This window comes from Sitophilus oryzae, unplaced genomic scaffold (genome assembly GCF_002938485.1).
Source record: "Sitophilus oryzae breed Bouriz unplaced genomic scaffold, Soryzae_2.0 scaffold_396_pilon_pilon, whole genome shotgun sequence".
NCBI lineage: Eukaryota > Metazoa > Arthropoda > Insecta > Coleoptera > Curculionidae > Sitophilus > Sitophilus oryzae.
The window spans coordinates 1,031,822-1,050,334 of NW_022146969.1; the positions used below are offsets into that span (position 1 = coordinate 1,031,822).

At 34.5% G+C, this 18,513-nt stretch overlaps 1 protein-coding gene and 4 non-coding genes across 5 annotated transcripts; all 5 read left to right on the forward strand.

Annotated features, from left to right (window-relative positions):
• Positions 1–7,773: 7,773 nt before the first annotated feature.
• On the forward strand, positions 7,774–7,891 carry LOC115885558. Its single transcript, XR_004050757.1, has one exon. It is a non-coding gene; the product is annotated as a 5S ribosomal RNA (ribosomal RNA).
• A 246-nt stretch (positions 7,892–8,137) lies between these two features.
• Positions 8,138–8,255, forward strand: LOC115885559. Its single transcript, XR_004050758.1, has one exon. It is a non-coding gene; the product is annotated as a 5S ribosomal RNA (ribosomal RNA).
• Positions 8,256–9,551: 1,296 nt separating this feature from the next.
• Positions 9,552–9,669, forward strand: LOC115885560. The gene has a single exon (XR_004050759.1). It is a non-coding gene; the product is annotated as a 5S ribosomal RNA (ribosomal RNA).
• A 215-nt stretch (positions 9,670–9,884) lies between these two features.
• On the forward strand, positions 9,885–10,002 carry LOC115885557. Its single transcript, XR_004050756.1, has one exon. It is a non-coding gene; the product is annotated as a 5S ribosomal RNA (ribosomal RNA).
• Positions 10,003–15,243: 5,241 nt separating this feature from the next.
• On the forward strand, positions 15,244–15,666 carry LOC115885551. Its single transcript, XM_030904507.1, has one exon. The coding sequence runs from the start codon at positions 15,244–15,246 to the stop codon at positions 15,664–15,666; it is 423 nt and encodes a 140-aa protein (XP_030760367.1).
• Positions 15,667–18,513: the final 2,847 nt, after the last annotated feature.

Here is an 18,513-nt window from a genome sequence, read left to right on the forward strand (position 1 = left end):
AGTACAAACTGCAACGTTGTTTAAAATCCTAATTGACAGAAATACAAAACTAATATGGCGTCTAAGTCGCGTTTTATCCTAAATTGGGATAATTATAGTAAAAATATTATTTTTATGATTTAGTTAGAGACATATGTCAGATGGCAGTGAAGGAAAACAAAACAAAAGTATTTAAGTGTGGGGGATGTTTGAAGATCATAATTATTGAAACACTTTAACCGACTCTGTAACTCGTTACCCAAGGCAAAAAAGTTAAACGCAAACAACTTTATTGATAAATGTATTGTTTTTACTTTGAAAAATACTAATGGGCCTTAAAATTAAAGAAATTTTAAAAACTTTCTTGAATTTTTTTTTAGTAAAATAAGAATAATTTATTCGCAGTCGAAAAAATTGTTTCCGCGTGTTTTTTAGGGTCAAATATTTCAAGTTAATGTATTCAAAAAACAGGAATTGCTATTTTAGGAACGAAACATTTTCTTATTTAACAACATGGCGGCTTTCACTGTGTTGTTTTGGAGATTAAGATGGAGTAGTTCGAGTAGTCGCATACTGGACTAATAAAGTCGCAGTTCAGCCTTAACAGGTAGTATACTAGTCGCAAGATTGCCTAATTTAGTCATCCTAGAGTCTAGCTTGTGCCGCCCTTTATAATCTAAATAAACGAGGGAGTGGATAAACTATCGGTAATATATGTCGATGTATATTTAAATTTAGTTTTATATGTACCTTTCTTATGTTCCATTTTAATTAAGTTTTTTTTTTATAAAAAACAAAAACAACACTGAACTGTCTGACTGAACAGAACAATGAAGTGAAAATTTAAGATTTAAGGTTATGGTTCAATACAGTTGCAAAATGGTAGTGACTCGACGTCCTACCAACGTAAGAATAAGGAAATCTAAACAACGTTGGAATTAGTAAAACAGACGACGTTTGCATAACGTTGGAATAGGTCCTGAAACTGACGTCGGAAAACTCTATATTGTCCAACGTTGTAACTACGTTGTCCGAATCACGTAAAGATCACTTAAGCAAAAAAGTTTACAAGACAACGTTTATTCGACGTCGCAGAAGCTTCTACTTTGCTGTAGCACTAGTCCAACGTCGGCACAACGTTATAAAAACGTTTAAATTTATTTTAATACCCATGGTAGGGAACTAAATATTTTTTGTAACTAATCCAACGTTGTGTTTAGTAAACATGTGGTCGCAAATCGTGAAAATGCTACTTGGGTTTAAACCAGAATTTGTCAAAGTTTTTGTGTATAAATTTCATGTCTATCACAAATAACTGTATGGAATAAATAGAAATAATGAAAAATCAGGGTTTAAATTAATTTTTTAAAGAAGCTACAATACACCACAATACACCAATACACAATACACTTTTACTTTTACACTGGACGCGCGTTTCGCTAACCATGTTGATTTATAAGATAAGTCTTGATCATCTGTTGATGACGGTTAGCGAAAGGTTAGCGAAGCGCGCGTCCAGTGTAAAAGTAAAAACGTTTTGGTGTATTGTGGTAGAATTAAGTAAGCATTGAGTACATATGGAAGAAACACAATCATATTCAAAACTTTAATATGACTTGACTTTATCTAAAAAAGAAAACGTTCGATCAATGTGTACCAGCAGTCATGACCTATGATTGTGAAACCTGGACGCTTAAAACCGATGTTATAAGGAAACTGGAGGTCGTTCAATGGAACGAAATATACTGGAAATAACCAAGTGAAAGTATTGAGTGGATACGACAAAAGTCCTAGGTCATAGATGTCATCCACAGAATCAAATCCCTCAAGTGGCAATGGGCAGATTGTTGGCAAGGAGGACAGACAATAGATGGACCACAAAAATTACAGCATTGTACCCACGAAAACTTTAGAGACCTAGAAGAAGACCGGACCTAAGATGGGACCATGCTATTAGGAAATTAGCAAAAATGTATAAACTATGTGTAAAAATACTGTGTGTAAAAGTAATGTAGTGAGTAAAAGTAAATGTTTCGGTGTATTGTGGGGATTTAGTGTTTTTATTTTTAACTAAAATTTTGCTAAAATATCTATTAGAAAATAAACAATAATAAAACAACCAGCAAGTATCTAAATTTCTATAGAATAGTAAATACATATAAAAATATTAGCATCCAACATTATAGTGTTTAGTGAACCAAATAAAATTGATGCTCGACGAAAAGGACAGTATATTTTATTCATACATTCCGGAAATTTAAATCCACCATTATAAGTAAACATTCTCATTTTAGGAGCGATAAAAGTTTAAGAGACAAATTTCTCAAAAAGTCAACCGACAAAACTAAACTGCTCAATGTTCCCGTATAAAATTGCCAGTAGTAAACAGATTGATTCTTTCAAAACTTCAATAAATCTAAATTCCAAGCACTGTTTAAAATATCTGAATAGGTCTGGAGAAGTTTTCCCTTATTTGGTCCGTTCTTTATGGCAGCCGGATCGAAGTTATTGTTGTAATTTACATAAAGTATTCAGATGTTTTGTTCTATTGAAACTCTTCCTAGCCGATGGATTTTTCCTTGTATTAATCATGAGGTGAATCAGGAGTTGCGGGAACTTCCCATTTATGTTTTGATTAAATGCCAACTTCTATTTCGACTTGAGGATTTTGAATCGAAATCAGTTTCAATCTATGCTGATTACTGGCTTATATGTAGGAAAATTGATCAGCAAATAGAAATTTTCTTTTTCTTGGTTATATTTCTAAAAGACAAAAGTGCACTTTTATGTATCAACACTATCCTAAACATAAAAATTTAATAATAATGTTTGTTTAATGTTTTTAATATTGTAGAACAAATTTTATAGGCTTAAAAAATATTTGCAAATGCTTACAATTTCAGTTTAAAAAAGGGAAAGAGAAACAATGTTCTATTATTTGTAATAAAACTTATCCTGAATTTTAATTGTCTTTATATTTATGACATACACACAACCAAACTTATATAAAATCACTCTTTATTTCTGATTAAAAAGAATTAGTATACAACTTTAAGATAAGGCTTTTTGTTGTAAATAAACATGACAATAAAGAATAAACGACTGCTGCGATTTATTTTCTTTTGAATTTTGTGTTCCGTAGTAAAATCACGATTGTCCGGTAATTTTCATTCAATCCAAAAAAAATTAAAAAAATGCCTTATGTTGGATTAACAGATGTACAGAGAGGCAGAATTATTCCTTCCATTAAAGAAGGAATGCCCCAAAGAGACGTAGCAGAGATAGTAGGCGTTACCCAGGGTGTTGTATCGGAAACATATGCAAGATACTTGGAACTCGGAACTCTCAAGAACAGGCCCAGACAAAGTCGTCAAAGAGTCACAACTGAACAACAAGACGACGCCAAATTGCTAGAAGAAATCCCAATGTTTTTCATCCAGAGCTACAAAGACAACTTCTGGCAGCTACAGGTGTGAACGTTTCAGTTGAAACCATAAGAAAAAGGATTCGTGATCGAGGGTTGTACAGTAGGAGGGAGTTAACATCAAAACTGGATATTTAAAAATTGGCATAATTTTCTTTTTTCGGGTGAGACCAGAATTGGCCTAAGATCAGATAACCATCGAATTCGAGTTCTCAGAGCTCCAGGAAGACGAGCGAGGCTCCAGGCTGCCAAATTTGTACCAACATATAAAGGAGGAACTGTAATGTTCTGGGGAGGTATTATGCTGGGAGCAAAAACTCTATTGTTACCACTTCAACACATTTTAACGGATCGGAGGTATGTCGATTTAGTGCTAGAACCAATCGTTAGGCTTTGTAGAGCTGCAATTGGGGATAATTTTAACTTGCACGATAATGTACCTCCCCGTACCAGCAAAGTGGCTAGATAATGTCTTGAAACAGATGATGTCATGGTTTTGGACTGACCTGCATATTCACCAGATTTAAACCCTATCCAAAAGTTCTGGAAAAGAAGGGTTAGAGCTCGTCGAAACAATCTAGAAAATCTCGCACAACTTATTGATACAGCATGATGCATTAACAGAATGGGAAAGCATACCCCAAAACAACGTTGATAGTTTAATAAGAAGCATGCCAGCACGGATACAAGCTTGCATAGGGGCAAAACGGATTATTAAAATTATCAGTTTTCTTTTTGTTTTTGCTTTTTGTCTGAACTGATTATTTTTTTATCGCTATATGGAATTATTTTTTATTAAAAGTTTTTGGTAAGGACTGACTTTTATTCTTAAACACAAAATTTTCATACGTCTCAAAAATTATAAAAAATAATAGATGATTCCATATAATTTTGGTTCCGTGTACACAACTATGAAGTTTCGGATAGTTATATCATTCTCCGTTATCAAGTAGATCTAGGTAGAGTTATTTTACTTTGAAAATTTCCAAAAAAATCGTCTTTTGTTTTTGAACAACCGGCTATTTTCTGGGTTTTCTTTCTTGTAAATTTAATCTACTATCCATATTGCTATATTATCAAAAAATATATTTTTTAACTAAAAATTGAAAAAATCCAAAAAGTTTTTCAAAAAATTCCAAATTTTCAATTTTTTTTCGAAAAAACATCATAAGTAATCGTATTTCTGGGGTCGAAATACTGGGTGGCGTCTCAAAAGTGGCTCACCACTATAACTTTTTTATTTTTTCAAAATTACAATACTAGATTTGGTATGTTAGTATATGACATAAATTAGGACTGATTGAAGTAATCAATTCTTTTCGGCCACTTCCTGTTTCATCGGAAATTACTACAATTTTTAATTTTTAAATGATACCTACGCTATTTTTTTACTTTATTCGAGAGAAAATGACATTCTGAATATAATGACACATCATATGTCAAATTTGACATTTTTGCTTAAAACAAAATTGTATTTTAAATTTCAATCTAGAGTGCCATGGCTGTGTTAAAAACACTAATTGTTAATCAAGGAGAATTGGAAAAATAGATTTGATCGTCTAATGTTTTTTGTGGCTTGTCCTTGCCAGTTAAAAGATGCCCAAATCGTATTTTTAATCATATCTCAATTTTTTCAAATGGAACGATGGTGTCTCATTGGCATATTTGGAAAAAGCATTTTCTTACGAATAATTTAGTACCACACACTTGGTATTTCGAATCAACTTAATAAATAAATAAACCATATTCGAAAATGTCAAAAGTTGACATATATGATATGTCATTCTATTCAGAGTGTCATTTTCTCTGGAATAAAGTAAAAAAATACTGTGGGTGTCATTTAAAAATCAAAAGTTGTAGTCATTTCCGGCGAAACAGGAAGTGACTGAAAACAATGGAATACGTCAATCAATCCTAATATATGTCATATACTAACATCCCAAATATAGTTATACAAGTTATAGGCGTGAGCCACTTTTGAGACGCACCCGGTATACTACCCCTAAAAATATTTGCACTTATTAATTTACCAGACAGTAAGCACAACAAACTCGGTACACCGGTAACTTCGTTCCAGAGCATCGATCATCAACCTCAGACCGTTCTCAGACCCTCTACCACAGAACACACTAAAGAAGAACGCTAACTCCCATGCATTTTTTAGTTTGAAAACGGTTTCAAATTTGTAAAGAAATCTGTAATCTGTATATTGAAGTGGCGCCATCTAGCCACCCAGGAAAGTAACAAATGTGGCGGCAAATTTAAATAGATCCAATTTATTTTTAAGCAAGACGTATTGACTTGTCGCCAGTTAGAGCCAATCAGATTTCTACAAAATAATGTGTAGTCATCTGATTGGTCCCAAGTTGGCAAACAAGTCAAATGGTAAAAAACAAGGATTTATATATAAAGGTTAAACCAGGTTAAACTATTGTAAAGTGTTAAATGGTTGGCTTATATCATTTTATGTGCATAAAAATCTACAATAAATAATTTAATTTAATTTACAGAAAATTATACCATGAAACATTTTACAAACAAATAAAACAACAGATTAAAAAGTATAATATTTATTATAGTACCAGATTTAAGAACACATAACAAATATCGTTGGAATACAAGAGAAAGTGACGTCCATTAGAAACAATGTTTTATTTACGTGTATTTTTTACATATGGACTTGAACAATTGTGTAATATCACATTGTGGAGTTTATGTACAAAAATATGGAGTTGATCATTTTTTTTTGTAAAAATATATGGCGTTGTAAATATTACATTGTTAAAAAATAAAATTCACGAACATTTGGACTTGGTTAGGTTACCTCACCTCACTTTCTCGGATTATTAAATAAAATTGTTAAATAAATCAAAGACCTTTAACTTAAACCTTACCTTTAATAGAGATCTTAAAAATCAAACACAAAACAAAGTTCAAAAAAATTCAAAAATACAAAATCACGATTTTAAAATGAAGATTGCAAAAAACACAGCCAAACAACCAGAAAACAGCGAAACGCACATCTCCGTTCAATTGCAAAACACAACTGAAGAGGAAGGAGGAAGCTGGAAACGGAAAACTGATTTGACATACAGAACAATGACAGAACATAATTAATAGGCCTATTTAGGTAACTATAAAAACAATTTTGTACGCAATTGTTAGGCAACTAGAAAAATTAAAATAAAAATACGCCATCTAGCGCCCCAGGAAATTACTACCCCAAAAACAGATCGTTCAAGGTCGTATATCTCAGTTGACTGGCCCTGCCCTCTACCTATAGCACCGTTTTGCTACGGTATAACAACGTGAAATGTCGGCGGGGAAAGTCCGCTCTCCCGTCGACCTTGCTCCTTCTGCTAATGGCAGCAACAGTGCGACGATTAATCATGTCAAGTGTTGGTGCAACATGGCCGCGCGCTACACGGAACATCCATCCCAGATAAACGCATTATGTATGGATCCGGTAGGCCGATAAACAATTCCGCAGAGGTGGTGTTATCGGGACGCGGCGCGGGACATGCCGCTCCTGCCGGGACTATTCGCGGTTTCGCTTTTATATCTACGTGTAAATTTGCACAGGTTGGTCGGGAGATAGGTAGGAAATGTTGTTTATAGGCAAAGTCCACGCAGAATTTTTTAAATAATGAAAGAGTTCTCATATAGTCTTCATATTTATTAATTGCTTTTGTAGAATGTTGAGGAAGGGAGTTAATCACCGCGACCTTACATATCTATTGTGTGTCCCCATTTCTTGAGTTATAATGAGTTATAACTCATCATACAGTCTCAGGGCTTTAACAAAAACCAGTATCTGAGGCCAGCTCTTTATCCTCGACAACAGCCGTACCAAAGTTCATGGCACGAATGGTCGTCGTCTCGGCGCACTCAGTGATAAGGTGTTCTCTGGTGTTTCCCCATTTTCCCCACAGAATCTGCATTCGCCGTTGTTTCTCAGCTTCAGCCTACTGCGAGGTGTTCGTTGAGGAGACAATCCGAAGATTGTTTTTACTTAACTCAAGGAAATCTTTTCGAGGGTCTTAGACCGTTGGAGGACACCCATTCCAAGTTACGGATAGAATCTTCCAGATTCTTCAGTTCCGCTTTCATTAATTGCTTTTAAATACACATCTGAAGTTATTATAAATTCAGTTCTATACTACACATCAAAATGGCCTAGGGGACAAGTGGAACTGCTATATTTGTAAATAAGATATTTTTAAGATCCAAGATTGGTATGCAGTAATAGGCTACGAAATGAAGATTCCCAGCCAACTGGACCCCGTTTTTTTCGATCATACGGTATTTACACGCTATAAAATCAATCCAGTAAGTATCTTTATTTAGGAAAAATCACGAAATACTTAACATGTAACGGCCATACTACGTTGGTGCACCAGTTCCCGTTCGATCACTGAAGTTAAGCAACGTCAGGCGCGGTTAGTACTTGGATGGGTGACCGCTTGGGAACCCCGCGTGCCGTTATTTTTTTTAATTTTTAATAATTTTAATCATTTGTTGTGTAAAATTTAAGATTATATTATATAATAATATTTTTTTTAAAACGATACTTTTTTATTTTCTCCTTTATTTGTTTACAAACCTCAGTGAACGTATCTATTTTAGCGCTTTAGGTATTTTTTTTCTCCAAAATTATATTTATATGATATTAAATCTACCTAGTAAGTCAGTAAGTCTATTCGTTATTTAGGAGGAATCATGATAATTATAACATGTAACGGCCATACTACGTTGGTGCACCAGTTCCCGTTCGATCACTGAAGTTAAGCAACGTCAGGCGCGGTTAGTACTTGGATGGGTGACCGCTTGGGAACCCCGCGTGCCGTTATTTTTTTTAATTTTTAATAATTTTAATCATTTGTTGTGTAAAATTTAAGATTATAATTATAATAATATTTGTTTTTAAAACGATACTTTTTTATTTTCTCCTTTATTTGTTTACGAAGATCAGTAAACGTATCTATTTTAGCGCTTTAGGTATTTTTTTTCTCCAAAATTATATTTATATGATATTAAATCTACCTAGTAAGTCAGTAAGTCTATTCGTTATTTAGGAGGAATCATGATATGTATAACATGTAACGGCCATACTACGTTGGTGCACCAGTTCCCGTTCTATTACGAAGGTTTTTTAAGAGTTTTTTCCTCCGATTCTACGGATCTGATTTAAGTAACCAACATATTTATTAAAATAAAACACGTCGGCATTGCCTCTATACTCCCAATGCATGTGTGAGCAAAAGCGGAACATGCAGTCCTCGCCCGGTCAATAAAAGAGCTACCTAGGGCAAACACCGGCCCCCCCTGTTCACAGGGTTCGCTTAGGTGGTTGAGTGCTTCGTCAGAAGAACAACATACCATCTTATCATGTTATTTTATTTATTGTATATATTGTATATAGCACCTTTTTATTGTATTTAAGGAGACATTCTCAATAAATGCTTTGAAACTTGAAACTTGAGTTCCCGTTCGATCACTGAAGTTAAGCAACGTCAGGCGCGGTTAGTACTTGGATGGGTGACCGCTTGGGAATCCCGCGTGCCGTTATTTTTTTTTCATTTTTTTATAATTTCATTCACTAATTACGTAAGATTTAAGACTATTATAAAACTATAAATATTTTTTTTCAAAGGTCACAACAGTATTAATTTTTGCGACGTGATTGACAATATAAAAAAGTAATTTTAACGCCTCAGCATAAAAGTAAAGCACTTTTACGCCCAAGCACAAAAGTACAAAAATATTTTATTAAACTAGGTATAACATAAGGTGTCAAATTCAACGAGCGTAAATATAGTTTCTCGATATATAATCATATACAAGGTATTACTTTTAAATCTTTTTATATTATTTGGAACGTTTGAAATCGTTTAAAAAATTATTTGTGGCGTTTGGAAAAAACGCATGTTCTATTCGGAGTAAAAATAACTTTTTGTGCCTCGGCTGTATGTCAAACGTACAGCTTCGCCACAAGAACTGTCATTTTTACTTCTTATAAAACAATAAACTATTGTACGAGATTAAATCTACCTTTTTATTTTTAATCTACCACAAACTAATTTAGTCTATCAATCTACCCAGTAAGTCAGTCATTCTTTATTTACGAGAAATCGTGAAATTCATAACATGTAACGGCCATACTACGTTGGTGCACCAGTTCCCGTTCGATCACTGAAGTTAAGCAACGTCAGGCGCGGTTAGTACTTGGATGGGTGACCGCTTGGGAACCCCGCGTGCCGTTATTTTTTTTAATTTTTAATAATTTTAATCATTTGTTATGTGAAATGTAAGATTATATTATACAATAATATTTATTTTAAAACAATACTTTTTTATTTTCTCCATAGGGCTTCAGGTAATTTTTTTTCTCCAAAATTATATTTATACAATAGGTATTTAATCTACCCAGTAAGTCAGTAAGTCCATTATTTATTTAGGAGGAATCGTGATATTTATAACATGTAACGGCCATACTACGTTGGTGCACCAGTTCCCGTTCGATCACTGAAGTTAAGCAACGTCAGGCGCGGTTAGTACTTGGATGGGTGACCGCTTGGGAATCCCGCGTGCCGTTATTTTTTTTCATTTTTTTATAATTTCAATCACTAATTACGAGTATATAAAATTTAAAGTATTATATAATAATATTTTTTTTTCAAAAGATACTTTTTTATTTCCATTTGGAAACATTTTCGCCATATACTGGTTTTAAAAATATGTTCTTGTTTGTTTAAGTGTATTTTTTGTATTTAAAAACATTTGTCAAGATCATTCGTTTAAAACTGACGATATGTTTGTGTGTGTAGTGAAAGCACAGTTTTCCTTCAGTTCAAAATCTGACAGTCCCAAAACTAAAGATCGCATAGTCCGACGTAACTACATTGTGTGTGGCCTGACAAAGTTTACATCTTCAGTTCAAATCGTACAGTCCTAGAACTGCCGCACGGTGGAGTATTAGCATGAAAAAGGTGATCGAAATTCGAAAAAGCAAATGTGTTTAAGATTTCCCAAAAAAGATAAATGATAAGTTAAATCATGTCTGTCATGAATGGCGTTGCTATGGGTGTGTTTAGTTGCCTTCATTTGTTTCAACGAAACGTCAAAGTTGTTACTTCTCAAATATCAGGGGAAAATGGCTCAGCAAGCTGCAGGTATGTATTCTACAAAAACGTATTATTTATTTTGATATTCTCTATACTAACGATTTGTTTTGCAACTAAAAGTTAGGCGTTCAGAAAATTTGATTAAATTTGTGACATTTTTATTATACTTAGAGATTTAGTTGCGCATTTCGAAGTATTCAGCATATTGTCTATACACGTTTTACTTAGTAAACATTGGGCTTTCATACAGTAAAATAAAATACTGCGACTTTTTGCTAATAAAATGAGAAAAACATTCTTGGTTTCCTCTAATTTGCAAATCAGTGATATACTAATGCGAGGTGTAAACCGCGATGGCATTGTTGTGTACAAGGCGATCGCATTAGTGCCATTAGTAGTATAGCACAATTTGGTATTTGTAGCGGCATTAGTGATATGGGAATTGGTCGCGGATCAGGCGTAGCATTAAGGCTGATTCATGGTACACCGGGCCGTACCCGAGCCGGGCACGTTCCGTAAAGTAGACACCGAGCCACGTCCGGGCCTTCAATATATGCTACACCGAGTGGACAACGGGGATCATGTCCGTGCCGATTATATTCTAGAAAACAGTGTTGCCGCAGTGGTACATTTGTACCAAATTTGTACTTTTAATTCTATTTGGTACAGTGGTACTACATTTTCAAATCCAGGATGATTTGGTACAATAATTATTTCCCACGCGCACCGAAAATGAATAGATATTTAATAATTATTGTTGTTGATATTGCATTAAACGCGCTTACCGATACCATTCGGAGAGAATCCGCATTAATTAACGACGTATTATAAACGTTGTAATGTCTATAGCGTTGCCTATATTAAATAACCCGAAGAAAAAACTTGAAAATTTACTGTTTCTAACATGCTTCTATATTTGCGTTTTTTTAATAAAATTTAAGTTTTCCAAGTATTGTGTGTAGTATTAGAATTACTTAGATTTCTTCAACCTATACATACTTATAATTGAGTTTTCTGAATTTCTATTTCATGTTTTTCGTCTCGATTTGTGTCTTTCTCCAGGAAGTTTTTTTATGTAGAAATTTATGAAGAAATTCACAGCGACCAAACCGCTTAAAGTCATTTGCAGATGTATTTTGTTGCGCTTTAAAAAATTGTACCAAAGTGGTACATTTTTAGTTTATAATGTGGTACGCGCTAAAAGTTGGGTGCGGCAACACTGCTAGAAAACAGTCGCTATAGGCCCGTAGACGAACGAAGTATTTAGCCCGGGCGACTCATTTATGTTTGCCGCAACGGGGCCGGACCGTAGCGGATCCGAGGATAAATGTACACCGACATTTCTCGGACGGGGCACGGACGCGTTCCGGCGAAGCTCGGCCCGTGCTCGGCTTAGCATGAATGCATAAGTATAAATAACATTTGACAATGTTTGGCCGTGCCTTCACCGTCGCACGGCCCCGGCCCGTCACGGTGTACCATGAATCAGCCTTTAGTAGTATTAGTAGCGACATTACTACTGGCATTAGTGGCATTGACCGTGGAAACACTGGAACAGTGATTTTTCTTTCTTTTTTTAGAATCGACGAATTATCCTTTATTTTGTTCATATTATTTCCTCTTTAATTGAAAATAGCAATAATTTATATAAGGTCTACGTAAAAAAAATTCGATCAGCTATCGGTGTCAAATACCTCACTGTGTGCCGGCGAACTGTATGTAAATAGGCACCTTTACTACTCTATCCATATTTTTTCCATAAAATAAACTTAAACAACAAACATATAACCTAGAAAATAAATTATCAGTAACAATAAATTTTCCCAAAATAAAGAATGACTCTTAACAGCACATTTTCCAACCTGTGTAAATGGTTCTCTCGCTTCGCCCACCCTCACACATCATTAGTGGAGTTTCATCAAATTCAATAAAAGCCCAATTTCGCATCGAATCCCCAAATCGAAAGCAATAATAGTCACTCTTTATTTAATCGGTCGGCTGCACGTTGTTTCTCATCCCGTAAGGTGCGAGAGCGTGACCAAATTCCCAACAACAAACATTCCAATCGGCACCTGCAGGAGTTCCTTCCCCCCTTAGGTGTCTTTAGGCAGGACCGGCTTCGTCTCTGGGGTTAAACGGAATAAGGACAGGAATGAAATCTCAGTTGATATCGGACATTTAAAGATTTCTTTGTTATGAAAAAAGCCATTCGCCATGTTCTTGGTAAAGGTATTTTATAAATGCTGAAGCCTGCACTGTTTGTATCTTCTAATGTTCTGGGTCATGTTTTCAATGTCATTAAATAATTTGTATAGAGGAAAGAGGCCTAAGGCTGTACCGTTTTGAACAAAAATTAAAAAATTGACCAAATTTTCCGACTGGGTGTTTATGATTATTACGAATATTTAGTATAGTTTCTTTCACATCTTAAGATGCGTCCAGACCTGGCGAGAAGAGAGCGAGACGAGTGCGAGACATTCCAAAATTGCCAAGTGTGGACGGGTCTCGCGAGAGCCTCGCGAGGCAACCCACGGCGCCTCGTTGCTCTGTCGGTTTTGCAACGGCCGATCAAAGAAAGCTCGCGGCACAATCTAATGTCTGCTGATGCTGACCAAATGCTACAGCTCCAAAATCCATTTGTAGAGCTTGTTATACTTACAGTTCCACCGCAAGATTCCTACTTTACCAAGTCATACTGGTACAAATAGAGCAACCATACAGAGGTACTGTTTAGGCAACATCATTCAAAACAACAAAATACATTATTTGGCGGTCTTTTTGGAAGCAAGGCGATGTTTGACAATCTATAAAGTAAGGAAATATTCTCTGATTTGGGAAAAAATAAACAATGATGGTATTTTCAGACTTCAAAAGGGAGCAGTTCGATATTTATTGGGACTGAACAGTAGAACTCACTGCGTTAATTTCTTTAAAAAATTCAAAATACTGACTCTTCCTTCTTTATTCATTCTTTTTCACATATCTGCTATTCCGGAAAGGCCATCTCATAACTATCCACTTAGGAATGCGGAGCACGATCTTCATCTGCCAACCCCGAGCTCAGAACTAGTTAAAGGTTCAATACTGTACAATGCCAAAAAAATGTACAATCATCTGCCTTTGAATATCAAGTCGCTTTCATTCTTTCCCGCATTTCGCAAAGCTTTAAAATCATACTTACTGGAGAGAGCCCTATATACGGTAAACGACTTTTTTGTTGATGTTTAATTATAAACAATTTTGAATTTTAAAATTTTAATCATCTCACACTCTAGTCAAAAGTCTCAAGTATTTAATATTTTATAACTCTAAAATTATATCTATTTACTGCGTACTGTTCTGCAATTGTCCATGTATATTCTTTTTGTTATTTTAATGACTTAATTTTTTTTGAATTGTATTCTTTGTATTGTGTATTTTTTGTTGTTTGTATTTTTTTTGTGCTTTTGTTTATTTTGTGAGTGCTTTGTCGATGAAGCCGTTTTGACTTTTTGTACAATAAAGCGTTGTTTATTATTTATTATTATTATTACATCTTCAAACATAAGTTTCTCACCTCAATGTGTCACTCCTCCGGTATATAATATTTATGAATAAAAAAACTAGAAAACCTTTTTTTAGAGAAATTGAAATTCTTGTACTCTTTGAGATGCTGTTATAAGCATACATTTTATCCGGCAAAATTGTGTTATCTTGAGTACCAGAATTTTAAATCTTCTTGGCAAAGGTATTTTATAAAGGCTGAAGCCTGCACTGTCTTTATCTTCTAACGTTCTAGGTCTGAATCTATCACGGCGAACAGCAATTTCATTTACTGTTTACTTATCCCCTGTTCATCACCTCACCAAACCTTTCCCAAATACTTTCCTTTTTTGTTAAACTAGTCCAAGTCAGCTTATTACGAAATAAAAAAAAATCTTTATCACAAAGTACAAATTTCATTTTAAAAGTATTTTCAAGCCAATTAAAATATGAAATATACATAAATCAACAATCCCAAAGAAACCCGAACATTTTTCGACGCAGGAAAACCTGAAAAAGATACATCGAGTCCATATGAATACTAAAATAAACTACGTTTATTAACAGCAATGGCATAAGCGATTAAACACCGACGTAAATCTACTTCAGGTTGAACTAAAAGTATGAGTCTGCCATTTACGTCTGGGCAATGTTAAACAAGCTAATGCACTCCACTTGATTGATACGACCTTGATGGATCAAATTTTAGCCGGTCTAACGATGACTTTACTCAATTTGGAAAACGTGTAAATATTTTATAGATTTTTTTTTTAGTTACAGACGAATAAAGACATAATATAATATTGTCAAGGACCAAAATTAAGGAAGGCTGGGGTTTATATCAATTTAGGAAAATTCATAATGAAATATTATTTTAATCTGTCAGTAAAAAAAGGCGAAACATTTTTTTAAACCTTGCCCAAATATTGTCAAGAATTTACTGAAAAGTTACATAAACATTATGCTATATCTTTTTTCACTGGCGTTTTATTTGCCTCTCTGTTATCACTTTCACTGTTACTAGAACTCATTGCGATATTTGTAAAAATCTAATAATCGGTTTAAAAGTCAAAATTTCAAACTGTCACAAGTGCCAACAAGGCTAATATCCACGGGGATCCTACTGAACCAATACCTGTAGAGAAAGGCATACGATAAGGCGATTCATTAAGCCCACTTCTTTTTAATATAATCATGGATGAAATAATTAAACAAGTGCGTCATTTAAATGGATACAAAATGGGAGACCGCAATATGACAATTCTATGTTATGCCGACGACGCTGTGCTATTCGCAGAAAATGAAGACGATCTCCAAAGACTAGTATATCGCTTCAATCTAGTAGCAAAATCTTATAACATGATAATCTCTGCATCCAAAACAAAGAGCCTGACAACATCAAAAATACCTATCAGATGCAAGATTGTCGTGGATAACACAATAATACAGCAAGAAATGAAATTTAAATGCCTCGGTATAGAGTTATCCGGTTATGGTGATATCAAAACAGAGGTAAGACAACAAACAACAAAAGCAATGAGAGTGGCTGGATGTCTGAACGACACCATATGGAAAAATAAATACATAGGTGTCGAGGTCAAGTCAAGAATATACTAGGCTGTCGTCAGACCCATAATGACCTACACATCAGAAACCAGACCGGATACAGCAAAAACAAAAAGATTCTTGGAAACAGGCGAGATGAAAATCCTCCGCAAAATCACAAGTAAAACGCTGCTAGATAAAGAACGAAGCGACAAAATAAGACAAACATCTAAAGGTGCGTATTCATTATCCGCACGAACGAACGAACGAACGAATGAAAGTGCGGTATATTTAGACGGGGACCGAACGCATGCGGCCGTTCGTTCGGTCGTGCGCTCGACCATCCGCTTCGAGTCGGTACATCAAAGGCGTTCGCCTGCGTGCGCTTTCAGATTTAAGGTGCGTATTCATTATCCGAACGAACGAATGAACGAACGAACGAACGAATGAAAGTGCGGTATATTTAGACGGGGACCGAACGCATGCGGCCGTTCGTTCGTTCGTGCGCTCGACCATCCGCTTCGAGTCGGTACATCAAAGGCGTTTAGACGTCATGGTACAAAGAATACAAGGTATGATCGATAGCGGCTCCAATTTCGTTCAGTTCGCGCATACCACCTGTGACGTCACTAGGAAAATAATGAATAAATAAAAAATAAAGAAAGTTGACAGGAGATCTGTATTTTTTGAGGTTATGGTTAAGAATTGTTTATTTTAAGACTTTTAGTTCGTTTAATTTAATAATTACTAAAACCAGCAATTCAAAAAATATATTTAAAAATAATAATTATCTATTAACATGGATTTGGATGATAATAGGTAAAAATACTAAATTTATTTCTATATTCGGTATAAAATTGTTTATTAGGTTTTTAGTTTGCGATGTTTATGGTAAATAATTTTCATTTTTATTGCCTCTGAATTCACATGAGGATATCTATGGAAAAGTAACCACAAGAGGAATTGTTACATCATTTAAAAAATGTTGGGAAGTTTATTGTTTCCCATCGAAAAGTAGAAAATGCCAATGCAAATGAACGTATTGTAATTGTGATAGAAGTAATTCCAAGGGTGAAGTTTATTATAATTAGTGGAAGTAATACCAAGGGTGAAGTTTATTATAATTAGTGACCTGTGCTTCTTTTTATATGTAGATGTTTCTGGTTTTGAGAATAAATCGGTTGAACCACACCCAAAATTTAAAGGAAGTATTTGCATACCCAGAATATGCCCATCAAGGGTTATATAGCTCAAATTTCCTTTAATGGTAGGCAATTATTCAATGCAAATTAACTTTTAAGCGACTGAAATATTAAATAGTTTACAACATGGTATATCACTAAAAATATATTACTTTTAGGTACAATTAGGGCCCGATACATTTCAAAAGTAGAATATTATTTTATATTAAATGAGGTATTGTACTAACAATCAATTTATATTAATAACGGAGATTAAAAAATAACAGAATAAATAGTTCTTTTTCTTATACTACAAAAATAAACTATAGAATACAACAGTATTTAAAAAAAAATAAAAAGTGATGTTCCTGCCGAGATTCGAACTCCGGTCTCTCGCTTCCTAGCCCGACTCCTTATGCACTGCTCCTTAGTAACTTGCTTAGCGATAATTCAATGACGGTATATAAACAAAAAAAAACAGGTTTATAACAATATCTTGATGATTTGAACTGGCGCGCGAATGAAGAAATGCGTGCGGTCTTCTCGTGCGGTTCTATCGTGCGGTCCCCGTCCATACCACTAGCGAACATTCGTTCGTTCGTTCGTTCGTTCGTGCGGATAATGAATACGCACCTTAAGGTGGATAGCATTAGTGAATGGGTATTGAGCAGAAGCCGCGAATGGAATGAAGGAAGCCGAATGGACGAGGGAAGAATAGTAAGGTCAGCTCGAGACAAATCACCACTGGGAAGAAGAAGTACGGGAAGGCCAAGAAAAAGATGGTGTGATAACCTTACCATCGATTGAAACTGTAGGCATAATGTGAAGAATGAACAGGCAATACTAATATAGAATGGGAAGAAGAATACAAGTGCCAACAGTGCACCAACACGTCTACGTCAGTAAAATCAGTAATCAAGACGCCAAATCCAGCTAAAAGCACGCTGAATGGACAAAGGAGTGGGAGTAGCAACAGACACACTATTACCAGATTAACAATTCTAGATGTAAAGGATGAATGGCAACCCCCACAACAATAAGTAATGTACAAATATTGGATATACACGTCTTGGAGTAAAGCAACCATATTTTTGACACTTAAATACATTAAAAAAGAGCTAACACTCAATTCTGTTCAAATTTCTACAAAATTTTGTTTGAAAACACTTATTTATTTGCTTTCTTATTATTGTAAAAACGTATAACAGTTGAAGATGCATGAATTTCAATCTTAAATAAACTTGAATATGTACATTTTTTAAATTAAAATGGGAAAATGATCTCATGACATGAGATTTCATCAGACATCAAATTTGTGGAATTTTCTGTTGTAAAATCAAATGTTCCAACTTCAAACCAAACGAAATTGTAATCTACAGCGACCTAATGATTTAAAAACGCTTACAGTTTGAGAAGCAGCCCCTCTCATGAATATTAAAAGAAACATTCAACCCTTTGTTATTTATCAAAATCTTTTTAAAAAATATTTATTAAAATAGGAATATCAAAATAATATTTCATCAAAAATATTTTTTTCTTAAGACGTTCCGAATACACGAAATAAACCTATACAATGTAGCGTTCGTATTCATATCGTATCGATTGAAAACCAGTTGAATTTATGAGCGGGAAATGAATCGACACAGCTTTGTGATTGATTTATTGTGACAGTGAGTGATCGTTTCTATAGAAAAATGGTAAGGTGTACCTTCGCTTTCAAACGCACGCCGAAGCAACA